Source organism: Amia ocellicauda, chromosome 7 (genome assembly GCF_036373705.1).
Source record: "Amia ocellicauda isolate fAmiCal2 chromosome 7, fAmiCal2.hap1, whole genome shotgun sequence".
Taxonomy (NCBI): domain Eukaryota; kingdom Metazoa; phylum Chordata; class Actinopteri; order Amiiformes; family Amiidae; genus Amia; species Amia ocellicauda.
This window is the reverse complement of record NC_089856.1, coordinates 37,695,156-37,708,269: the sequence shown is the minus strand read 5'-3', so window position 1 is coordinate 37,708,269 and position 13,114 is coordinate 37,695,156. Positions and strand designations below refer to the sequence as shown.

Below are 13,114 nucleotides of genomic sequence, written 5' to 3'. Positions count from 1 at the left end.
TTTCCTTTGGTCCTTGAGGACGTCACAGTACTGAAACAGCTTTACAAAATTAGTTAATGATGTCCTTCTGTCCGCCTACATTATTTTTCAATTAAACTTAAAACCCCAAATCCTAGTATTTAAGAAAATCTAACTATATTTCCATAAACTATGTTATAATACCATTCTAAAATAACAATACATAATGTATTGTTTTTGGCTATAAATATAAGAAAATTGCATTTAATTATTAGTATTATTATTTTGCTACGTTGCCAAGAAACTGCAATCAGGAAGTGTTTTTGTCAGTGACGTCACAAGTTACCATAAACAAAATGTGCAGAATTTAAAATATGGTATTATACATTGTAGTATTTAGATATGTTTAAATGGTGCGTGTTGAATGTTTGTGGGAACTGCATTGTATCGATCATTTCCCAAAAGATCCCATAATAAGGTGACTTTGTGTCAAATGTGTGCAAACAAACGGATTATTATGTGATTTATGAGGATGCCATAGGAGAAGTCACCATGTGGTTTACCAAGAAACACAGGTTAAAAACAGAATTTACAGTAAAATATCTAACCAAAAAAATCCTGAAAAGAAGAGTGACAGTCTCTTCAGATTATGCACAGCTGTATTACATTAGCATAACACTATTTAAATGATGTATTCTGTAGATCACATTGAAAACATTGTAATCAGGGGTTAAATTGGGATTTGTTATGTGGGGGGGCTCTGTGGTTTCAGGCTTTCGAGGGATGCACATGTGTATGCAAAGCCTACAAAATCTTATCAATTGACAAACTGTAAAATATAACAAGTTGAGAGAGCCCTCTGCTATGAACACTAAAATGCTGATCAAAATCATTCTAGATGCTGGCAGTGTGCAAAGCAAAATAAAATCTTTCTGTAGGCCTGTGCCCTCTCCTTTGTGTCAAAGTACAAAAATATAATGTTGAAATACTTGTATATATTAGTATTAAAACGGTTTCAGACCACTTAAATTTTAATTCGTTAAAGATTATTGTAGTCATATAGATAAACATAATAGAAACTTTCAAGCAGCTTATTATATTCAAGTTTTTACCATTCCCCTTTGTCCCACTGTGCACTGCACAAAATTAGTGTTGAAAAATGAGGGCAGGGTTTATTGAATAATTCAGGGCGGGGGGTCTGGGGGTCTAGGGGTCCTCCCCCATAAGATTTTGACAATTGGAGACCTGAAATGCGTGATTCTGAGTCATTTCGATGTCAAAAAACAGCTCAAAATCTCCATGAAATCAGGCAGACTTGGACTCAAACATATCTTTGCTTCACAATCACCAGGGGAAAACACATATCAACCAACATTATAAATGCAAACTACACGCGGTTGCTGTTGCTTCTCAATCACAGATCTGTGTCGGTGGGTTATGGCAAGCCAAATTATCATTTAGAGATATCTCTAAATCATTTAAAGATATCTTCAAATATTTAAAGATATCTCTAAATCATTTAAAGATATCTGCAAATAATTCCAGATATCTTCAAATATTTAAACTCTAAACTCTAAATCATTTAAAGCTATCTGCAAATCAATTAGAGATATCTGCAAATCATTTCAAGATATCTCATTTAAAATTAAATTTAGAGATATCTCTAAATGATTTAAAGATATCTGCAAATCATTTAGAGATATCTGCAAATTACTTCCTGTATGTAGCCCATGATTATCACTTCCTGTTAACGTGTTCATTAATTTCTATGTAACTGAATAAGGAAACAGGAAGTGATAATCTCAGCCAAAATACAGGATGTCATTTGAAGATATCTCTAAATGATTTGCAGATATATTTAAATGATTCAGAGATATCTTCAAATAATTTAGAGATATTTGCAAATCATTTAGAGATATCTTTAAAAAGCACCTTATTTAGATATCTCTAAATCATTAGCAGATATCTAAATCATTTAGAGATATCTTTAAATTATTTAGAGATATCTTTAAATTATTTAGAGATATCTTTAAATATTTGAAGATATCTTTAACTGCATTTAGAGATATCTCTAAATGATAATTTGGCTTGAAATTTGGGTCTGTGATAGAAACGGGTGAGGAGCACAATCCTCGATGTGTTGCTGCTAAAAATACGCGTCTGCATTGGAAATCAGCTGTGTCCGCCGCTGACCTAGGAATTTCTAGGTGAACACAAGCTATGGCACCGTGCACCCCCAGTCGTGTGCGCACTTTTATATTTTAGAGGCGAGTTTGACATATGTACACACGACAAACGATGCATATTTTAGCTGTTTATTTATAGAAATCAGGAAAACGAATACCTGTTTCTGTTTTGTACAAAGTGCCGCTCTTGCGTAATCTTGTAAACGTTAGGGGCGGAGCTCATTTATTATGTGCTACAAAGGCAACGCTTTTGAATCATTGCTTGAATTAGTAAGAACGATAAAAGTGTAATATATATATAGCCTATATTGTTGAAAATGTACGGGGAAAGTCATAAGCCTATGTGCCGGGGCTCAGCCCCGGACGGCCCCAGCCCAATTTAACCCCTGATTGTAATAGTACATACATACATACATACATACCAATCGTTTTTAAATCTCAAATGTTCAATTTATAGATTTTGCAGAACCACAAAGACACAGCAACAGTGCTGGGTCAGTGCATGGCAAAGAGCATGGCTAAGCAAACATGTCAAAGTAATGTACTCCATTCTTCTACCTCACTGATACTAAATACTGATATAATTAAATATTATTCTATAGAAATTATTTGGCCAAATGCTGATATGCTGTTTGTCCTTTCTGTACTTGATATACAAACATAAATGGAACAGTATGAAAATTTTGATTTTTATAGTTCAAATCAAGTATAATTTAAATATTTAACTTTAACAATTGTTTTGTATGTTCCCATACAATTTTAGTGTATTATTAATTGTGATTACTGTGTAGATAATTCTTGGCAATAGTTTATAAAATTGCTTATGTAACCCTTCCCAACTGCAATCAAATACAAGCACACGCGGTTACACTATGGGCAGCCTCATAAATAATAATAGTGTTTGTGTATAAAGGAGAGCTAATACAGATACGGTACTACTTATTATTGCTCTGCATTGTGTTGTGTAGTGTATTTATATTCGAGCCAGACCACAACCGCGTTTTAACTCTGGTAAGTATTTTCTTTCTTCGTCTCGGCTCCTGCAATGTACAGATTATTATTACAGACAGACATCGGTGCAGCGAGAGACCATCTTGTATATTAGAGTCAGAATACTAATATATATATATATATATATATATATATATATATATATATATATATATATATCACAACATCAATCAACATTTAACTTTAAAGTTAACAGCAAAACATCAGATAACCACCTGTTTTGGACCATTTCACTGGTTACTTTATAATTATTAATTAATTTATAATGGTTATAATTTCTCTAAAATACCACTGCAACTATTTACAGATCTGCACTAGCTGCTCATATAATAACAATAAGGAAAATAAAACAAACATTATTATTACTTTTAATGTTATGAGGTGAGCTCACCTACAGTGTAAAGATTATTATTGCAGATGGACATCGGTGCAGTCGAAAGGGCTGATGAAGCACCCCCCAGAGGGCAGATGAGAAATCCCAGAGGGCAGTCCACACATATCAGCACTATCCAACATTCTGATCTTCATGCTGCCTCTTTATGTTAAATTGCCTGGAAGGGAGGCATCTAATAGGCCTGGCCTTAAGCTTTGGATCCCCCAAAATGAATTTTCTCCTGTTACAGTCTCACCCTATAGGAGTTTTTGTTTTTCTCTTGTCCATGTTTATACTTTCATATTGTGTAATAATCACCATCTTGTATTGTTGTTTTGATGTGTTGTGAAGCTCTCTTTGGCACTATACCAAAGAAATAGATACTGGTGTTCACCACACACACACACACACACACACACACACACACATATATTATTTTTCCAATTGCCTGTTAACAACCATTTAATTTACATATTGATAGGCATATTTATTTTGATGTGTGTTGTTAATTTCACAAGTTATGTAGTTTAAAAAAGTTAATTTAAAATTAAAGAAGTAATTACACAGCATTTACATGTGTGTCTGAAGTGACTAAGCTGTGCCTAGTTGTGCCTAGCATTAAGGTGTTGGTTTAATGATTTGCAGATATCTCAAAATTATAAATTATAAAATAAATAATGCTACTTTTTAAAGGTTAGGTTATTATTTTTGTTTTACATTTATTCAACATGTACTTGTGAAAAATAAAGTTGTTTTTGCATTATTTATTGTGAAAACTAGAACTATTTTTAATTAGCATTACTTGTCATCATACTCTGACAGTTTTAGAAGATGTTTGTTAAATATATTCTGAATATTGATTGCAGAAAGTAAATAAACATAAATTAAAATGACACTGCACACATAATCAATTTGCTCTGATAAATTGTAATAAAACAAATGGAAATAGAAGACATGTGAATTAAAACATCAGTAATCCCTTGACAAATTAGAATAATTATTTTTAAAAGCTTTGAAAATGTAGAGCATTTTTGCAGAAATAAAATGTATTCAATTTATTATGTTCCATTGCAAAAGTCGCTTCCAATGTCGTGTACTTTTTTTACTTCCAAGTGAAAAAAATATTCAAGAATTTTGTAGAAAAATTAAAATAAAAACAGAAATAGCATGGTTGGATACGTTTCACCCCCAGACCCGCACCAGAACCAAATCATAGGAGGGGCATTTGATTTTTATTGGCAGGTCCACATCAAGCGCATTTATGACATTGGGGGCTTAGCCCGGAGTCCCCCCCAAGTAGGGGGTTCCAGGGGCATCGTCCCGGAAGGCAAAAATATATTTTTGTCCATCAATCTAGTGCACTTTTTTGCACCTTTCAGCCACCATACAAGGAAGTTATTGTAACAGTAAAAGAAATGCTGCCTCATCTTGTGGTGCCACACTTCACTTGCAACAGCAACTACTGAAGTGCCTAGACTGTGTACTCTGTTGGAGACTATTGTAATCTTAAACAATTACATTATTGTATTGCTTCATTGTAACACAAAACATTTTATGAAATGCTCTCATATTAAGTAAATAAAGTCAACATTAAAGTAAACTTAAAGTAGACAGAATAATTTAAAAAATGCAGACATGTATAGTCTGCTTTTTAAAATTATATGACTAGTTTCTTTAATGTCGATCTAAGACATTGACAATTATACACCACATACTTCACACTGAAGATCACAAAATAAATCTATAAAGATAAAATTGTAATACAAATACAAGATTTGCAAGCAGGGTGCAAAAATAAGAATGTAATATTATACAGCCCCCCTTTTTATTTTTACTGCGCATACCCCCACTCAACCTCTTGCAAGATGGGAAAAATTACTCAAAATTATGTATCATAATAACTAACTAACCTAGAAGTTTTGAATAATAGTATAACCTCATCTACTGTAAACACACAGCATGATAGATTTAGTTGGCCAATCCGATTGTAGCAAAACTTTGGGCAAATCCAGAACGGTCAGCTGAGGAGGAGTCTCTCCTGTAAACCCCCCCCCGTTATATTATTACATGTATCAACTAATGACTCCAACAGAGAGAGCGAGTGTGCAAGAGCTAGAGGTAGGGAGAGCTGTCCACCCCTAGCGACACCTCTGATTATTATGAAAAAATCACGCAAACAAATTATGATATAATTGTTATATACAAATTACCAAACATATTTTTGAGGGGGCACAGCTTCCTCGGTGGGTGGGCCTGGCCCCCCAAGGCCCGTCCGTGCCACTTAACTGTGGAGTATGGTGTGTATATTAGTGAAAAAAACATTAAACATTTTTAAAAATACTATTACTATTCTATAGGTACTGTGTATACATTTATTTTGAGAATTAGAGTATTTTAAGGAGTCCTGTGTGTTCATTATTAAAGTGATTTTGAGGGCATTTTACCCATCAATTGTTTTTTGGTATTCTTTTCTGGTTTTAATAGAATAATGTAACATTTCGGGACAAAAATACATGAAAGCAACCCAAAACTGGAAGCCAAAATTGCAAATATTTCCACAGCTACAGTGAACTTACCAGGAGAGCTGATATAAGCTGGGATAAAGGTGATCCAGACTGCACAGAATATGAGCATGCTGAATGTGATGAATTTGGCTTCATTGAAGTTATCAGGCAGATTACGAGCCAGAAAAGCCAGCACAAAGCACATGGCAGAGAGGAATCCAATATACCCTAACACAGCATAAAACCCCACTGCTGATCCTACATCACACTCTAGTATGATTTTCTCATTGTAGTATTTAGTGTTTTTATAAGGAAAGGGAGGTGAAATTGTTAACCAAAGGACACAAATCAGGACCTGTATGAGTGTGAAAGCAAGAACACTTAACCTCTGCTGTGTGGGCCCAAACCATTTCATAATATTATTGCCTGGCAGTGTAGCCCTGAAGGCCATTAACACCACTATTGTTTTCCCCAGAACACAAGAGATGCACAGGACAAATGTGATGCCAAATGCTGTGTGGCGCAACATACAGGACCACTCAGAGGGCTGGCCAATGAAAGTAAGTGAGCAAAGGAAACACAGAGTTAATGAGAAGAGCAGGAGGAAACTGAGCTCAGAGTTATTGGCTCTGACTATTGGAGTGTATCTGTACCAGAAAAAAATTATTGCTGCTGTTACGGTCAGACAAGCTCCAAACACAGAACATGTTACTAATACTATTCCCATTAATTCTTGAAAAGAAAGAAATTCAACAGTTTTTAAGATACATTCATTTTTATCTTCATTTGATCTATATTCTGTAGGGCACTTAGAACAATCCACTGAATCTGAAAGTAGAAAAAGGTAAATGACTACCTATCATTCTTACGTTAACACTTGCAGGTGCAGGAAAAGTTGTGCTATTATTTTTAAATAAATGGTAAAGATGAATTGAGAATAATGGTTTACCAAGACCAAACATTTTGAATTGGTAAGATAAAGCTTACAAATAATTACATACATGCATAAATAATTATGTAAGCACATGAAAAACACAAGTGAAACATACATGTAAAGACCCTGCTCTTATGTGGAATGTAATTCTTGAAAATCGCTGCAGTCTGTTGTTTGTTTAATTTAATTCATAATTCATCACTTATCGCTTACCTGTTGTATTACTGACTTCTCCCTCAGCACATGGAATGCAGTCAAAGCAGCAGATTGGTTTTCCTTTGACAATTGCCTTACGAGTCCCTGGAAGGCAGCTCTCACTGCAGACTGACTTTGGCACCTGAAACACAGAGCTATGAATTCAGGGCTTTATTAAAAAAATACAGCAAGATTAGTGTTAAGAGTACACCAGCTATAATTATTTTATTTTATATCTTAATCTGTGTGTATGTGAATGCTTGTTTGGTTGTGTTTCAGCCAGTATGAATATTACCTCATCCCAATCACCAGCCCACACTGCACTGACTTCATTCATTACAAATCTCTGTCCTTCTGGTAAGGAAGCATCATATAGACCAATATCTTCAAACGTGATTCCCTCCTTCTTAAGCTGCCAGTTCACTAATGCATATCGTGCTGCTGGATCCCCATTTTCATTGAAATACACCTTCTCTCCATTCCAGGTTGTGAAGTTAACTTCCTTCAGGAAATGTAATACCTACAGGAACAAAACTAATATCACTGAGTCATACATCTTTTCAAATCATCCTATTTGCAGTACAATATGATTATATCCTTATTTATATTGTTACTGCTAAACACATTTGGATGTTTACAGACAGACTAATCATTTCAACCTTTGATTTAAAAATAAAGTAGACTACATAACATACATAAAATACAGTTGACATTCATTTTTGTTTTCAATTTACTTCTGAATGATAAAAAGAGAAACATTTATTTATATTCTTACCTGCCACGGTTCTGTCTTGTTTTTGTTTGCACATGTTTTATTTTGAAAAGGTCCTTGGCCGGTTTTGCATGTTAACAGATGATGTAATGCGTGGGCTACAGCATACACTGCTTTATACACATTGTTTAGTATCCCCATGTCTGAGACATCAGTGTATTGGTTATGTATTTCATTCCACGTCTCCATTCCTGTGCATTGATTACTATTTTCATTTCTTAGGCTACAATTGAAGATAGTTTCCCAAAACTCATTGAAGCCAGTGTTTCCAGGTGTGTTTGATGGACGGACATTTAGAATGAATTCTTTCAGACCTGGTATTTCTACATTTGGAATTGCCAAGCCAATTGCGCCACGTAGGATTTTGTAATTTTCCGATGATGCCAGATACCTGTCAATTATCCACCCTTCAGTGCCCACCCACTGGAGGCCTGTGACATTCTGGATCAACAGTTCTTTTACCAACAAATCCATTTCCACATATGATGCAAAAGCAACAATTACCTTCGATGATGATTTTCTAACAATGTCTGCAACTTTCCAGAATTTCTCTCTAGGATCAGTTCTATAAATGGCCTCTGAATATTCAATACAAATCCCCTCCTGTTGGGCAGCTTGTACAAAAGTTGCCATCCCATTGTTGCCATAATCATCATCAGTCCTAATGGTCCCAACCCAGGTCCATCCAAAATGCTTGACAAGCTTTGCCAGTGCTCTGCTTTGGTAATAATCACTTGGGATTGTCCTGAAAAAGGTTGGGAACTCCTTCCTGTTACTGAGACATGCACAGGTAGCAAAATGACTGATCTGTATTAGAGACATGGAATGGAAAACAATGAAAATAATATATATATATATATATATATATATATATATATATATATATATATATATATATATATATATATATATATATGTATAATTCCTTAGCAGACATTCTTGTCCAGTATTTGCCATTCAAAAACTATATATAATAGTAGCAAGAAACATAAAATTAAGATTCTTGTCCTGTTTTGCATTTGCTGTCTTTGAATGCTTAATATTTTTTAAGTGAAATACATCCTCTGAAAAAGTTGTCGTCCTGCTTTTTGGGAAATACCTTATCCATTTTTAGTTATTTTCTTAAATGGAACTTGTTACTAGACTTTACCTTCATTACTTAATTTCTTAATATTGTAGAAAACATCCTTATACAAAAAAATAAAAAATCTGATAATTTTCATCACTACTGTTGATTAAATTAATGCATTTAAACACACACATACTTACAGGTCGATATAGATAAATACATAGATAGAGAGATACACAGAAATAAATACACTTTGATTAAATTGTGTTCCTCTTCAGAGCATTATTAAAGTTCTCTCACCACTGGTATTCCAAAGGGTCCAACAGTTGTTGCAATTCCAATTGTTGGTGTGGAACTAGGATGTCCTATGATTGCATGGACAGTGGTTGGTTTGGTGCAGGACTCATCTGAGAGATTTTTTTGCTCCATGTTCATTAATGCCATTGATGCTTTTATAGACAAACTTACAGTGCGGCAGGAATCATATATTTTATAGCCCAAGGAAACATTGGGAAGAATATCTGACCTGTTATTGATTTCTTCAATGGCAAAAATCATTGTTTGAGGATATTGAAATTCTACAGCACGTAAACTGTAGGCAAAACAAATTGATTAAGTGTCACTAGTTATATAACATTCAGATGAAGATGAAGAGAATGCTTATAAATAATTATACTACTAGTAGTTGTACTACTACTAGCACAACTACTGCTGCTGCTGCTGTTAGTTGGACTGCTTCAAGAGTGATTACATTCTTAAATCATTAAAACAAACTTGCATACGTATTTAATATTATTAAGTATTATTTAATATAAATATATATTTTTAAAATCACTTACCCATTACATTGTATTTGCCCTGGGTTGACTTTAAATTCTTGATTCACAATGACAGGGTTTACATGGAATGAGAAAACACCTCCTATATTGATGTCACCTTCTTTTGAAAACTGAGTTAGGTCTTGTGTTCCATAGGGCTGACAAACCGGTTGTTCAGCCCTTGTGAAAAAAACAATTATTACTATTTGTGCAAGCAGCAACATTGATAACTGTTACTTATTCCCTGTCTAGAGCCAAAATAATGTATTTCTAAATGCTTTTATAGTGCAATGCAAATCTCATGTGCTTAAATTAAAAGCACCAAATTATGAATTCTCAGTGGTGACCTCAGTGCTTTAATCTCCTTGAGCAATAATCGCACACATAGCTGATTGATTCCAAATTGAAACCAATTTGGCAATTTAACTCTATGTACTCTAAACCTGCATAGGAATTTAAAACAACTAAGTTTAAGGGGGTAAGCTAACAACAGCAATAATAATAATAATAATAATAATAATAATAATAATAATAATAATAATAATAATAATAATAATAATAATATATATTTCCACCTTCCCACATACCCATTCTCTCACCTCTCAGGGCCAAATCTTCCCTCCACCACAAAAGGACCCACAAAGAACAATTTTCCATGCAGCTTCAAACAAAATATAACAAATCAAAGCAAAGATCAAATCAAAGCTTCAACAACCCTCGTTTAAAAATAGTACATTCAAAGTATACTGACAAGCAGAGCCGTTACTAGGCATAAGCGACATATGCGGCCGATTAGGGCCCCCAGCCGCAAGGGGGCCCCTTAGCAAAAGCTAATAATGAATACATTTAATATATTTTCAATTGTTTTCTATAATTGATCACAGTGATCAGTTTTCAGATAGGATTTTAAGTTTGATCATGCAATCAGACATAAGTTATGCTCTAGAAACCTGCCATCAATCTGGTTTTGGTATGCGTTGGGTGTAGTAGAAAAAAAAAAGACAAATTTTGGATTGCGACACAACCAAATTATAATTGTGGAAAAAAGACCAAGAATGCACCAATCTGGCACACAGAAGCATAAAAATAAACTGAAGGAAAAACAAGCACAAGAGAATAGTATTGTAATATTATTTGATTATGCTTCATTTTTATTGCTGTACAGTAGCTTGCTTGCATACTGTTTTAATGACGATGACATTGGATGTGTAGCTAAATCTAGCTTGCTGTATGTTTTTTTTTTTTTTACTTTAATTGAACTGGACAGTCCAAGTTCATCTTCCACCAAATAGCATTTTATTAAAACATGGTAGCTGTGTATTTGTATCTGTAGTGAATTTTACATTGAATAGGATCTGCAAGAGCTTTGTTCTTTCTTTTTTTGCCTGTTTTGCCACTAAATCTATGCTATAACACTGCACCCTATTCCTGCAGCACCTATGATCAAGTTAGCTAATTAGCTAATAAGTTAAAATCAGCAAATGGAATTTTGCAGTTGTAGCTTGGTCTAAATCTAACTGTGGGGTGCACTTTCCAAGGAGGGCACAGTAGTGTGTCAAAGAAGGCTTGAGCTAATTACAGTTTTAAAAAAGTGTAAGTGTAAATAATTCAAATATATATATTAAACATATTATATTCTAAAATAACTTTTGCTTTTGCTTAATGTTCTTCTGTTCCAAAGCAACAGTGACATTTTTGTACAGTGTCCTTGGGTACCTTGAAAGGCATTTCTCAATAAATTATTATTATTATTATTATTATTATTATTATTATTATGATGATGATGATGATGATGATGATGATGATGATGATGATGATTATATGTACGTTGTGCTTAAAGAGAAGTTGTTGTGAGAAATGTATCGTTTTGTGAGAAATGGAGAATTGCGTCCAATACAGCAGCGGAGGTTCCAGCAAAACGCAAATGCTGAAAATATGACAAAGCTTATTTAAAACTGGGCTTTACATGGAGTGGCTTCTCGGCATTAACTACAATTAAAACTAAATATCGTTCCCGGCTTTCTTTGGAAGATGACTGTGGATTAGTGGTTAGGGCTCTGGACTCCCGGGTAGGGCAGTGCTGTTGTACCCTTGAGCAAGGTACTTCACTTAGATTGCTCAAGTGAAAATACCCAGCTGTATAAATGGGTACAAGTGTAAGTTGCCCTGGATAAGGGAGTCTGCTAAATGACGATAATGTAATGTAATGACTTATGTGTCTAAAATTGCAACCCCAAATCCCATTACTTTGGGCATTGAGGAAACAAACACATCCCTCCAACTGATAAGGTTGGAAAAATGAATATCAATACGCAATAACTATGTCATAGGTTTTTTGTCATGTTTCTTAAATGGTTGTAAAGTTTAATTTCAGCTGTTTTCATTTCTACTGTTTTTGATCTAAATAAATTGCCTATTTCTGCAACTCATACTGATCTCTATATTGATCAAATCCCTACTTTTTTATTGTTCTAGTAAACTATGAGGAGGCACAGTTATTTTTTGTCATTGCTCAGTGCTCAAAATAAAGTTTGAGAACCCCTGCTCTAGGTACACCTGCAATATCTGTCAGGATCTTTATTCACTGACAGACTTCAGACTACAGGTGCTGCTGACTATGACTCAGCCTGGGGCTAAAATTTGTAAACCACTAAACCTACGTCAATGTAAAAAATCAGATCAGGAGAAAAAGTGAGGGGGGTGGGGGCAAATCAAATACTGCTTAGGGCCCCCAAAGGGCTAGAAAAGCTAGATTATGGCCAACATAATCAGAAGTATAAGGTGCATTCAGGTAAGGGTTCAATTAAGTAACTGACAACTCAGGTAGAACAAAAACCAGAAGACAACATGGGTTTAGAACCAGTGGAACAAAAATGAATGTAGTCAACCACCTAATATACACTCACCTAAAGGATTATTAGGAACACCTGTTCAATTTCTCATTAATGCAATTATCTAACCAACCAATCACATGGCAGTTGCTTCAATGCATTTAGGGGTGTGGTCCTGGTCAAGACAATCTCCTGAACTCCAAACTGAATGTCTGAATGGGAAAGAAAGGTGATTTAAGCAATTTTGAGCGTGGCATGGTTGTTGGTGCCAGACGGGCCGGTATGAGTATTTCACAATCTGCTCAGTTACTGGGATTTTCACGCACAACCATTTCTAGGGTTTACAAAGAATGGTGTGAAAAGGGAAAAACATCCAGTAAGCGGCAGTCCTGTGGGCGAAAATGCCTTGTTGATGCTAGAGGTCAGAGGAGAATGGGCCGACTGATTCAAGCTGATAGAAGAG

General features: G+C 34.6%; 1 protein-coding gene across 1 annotated transcript; it reads right to left on the bottom strand.

Annotated features, from left to right (window-relative positions):
- Nucleotides 1-5,946: 5,946 nt before the first annotated feature.
- LOC136754128 (extracellular calcium-sensing receptor-like) lies at nt 5,947-10,044 on the bottom strand. The gene is made up of 6 exons (XM_066710459.1): nt 9,842-10,044; nt 9,303-9,594; nt 7,937-8,740; nt 7,457-7,681; nt 7,180-7,303; nt 5,947-6,860 (listed from the first exon to the last, which is right to left on the bottom strand). The coding sequence occupies exons 1-6, from the start codon at nt 10,042-10,044 to the stop codon at nt 5,947-5,949; spliced, it is 2,562 nt and encodes an 853-aa protein (XP_066566556.1).
- Between the last annotated feature and the right edge of the window lie 3,070 nt (nt 10,045-13,114).

What these genes read in the sequence shown, in the direction of transcription:
- LOC136754128 (XM_066710459.1), bottom strand. Translation starts at nt 10,044, where the DNA reads ATGTTGCTGCTTGCACAAATAGTAATAATTGTTTTTTTCACAAGGGCT. An exon ending in GGGCAAATACAATGTAATGG is followed by an intron (nt 9,595 to 9,841) that starts GTAAGTGATTTT and finishes TTTTGCCTACAG; the next exon opens with TTTACGTGCTGTAGAATTTC. An exon ending in GACCCTTTGGAATACCAGTG is followed by an intron (nt 8,741 to 9,302) that starts GTGAGAGAACTT and finishes TCTCTAATACAG; the next exon opens with ATCAGTCATTTTGCTACCTG.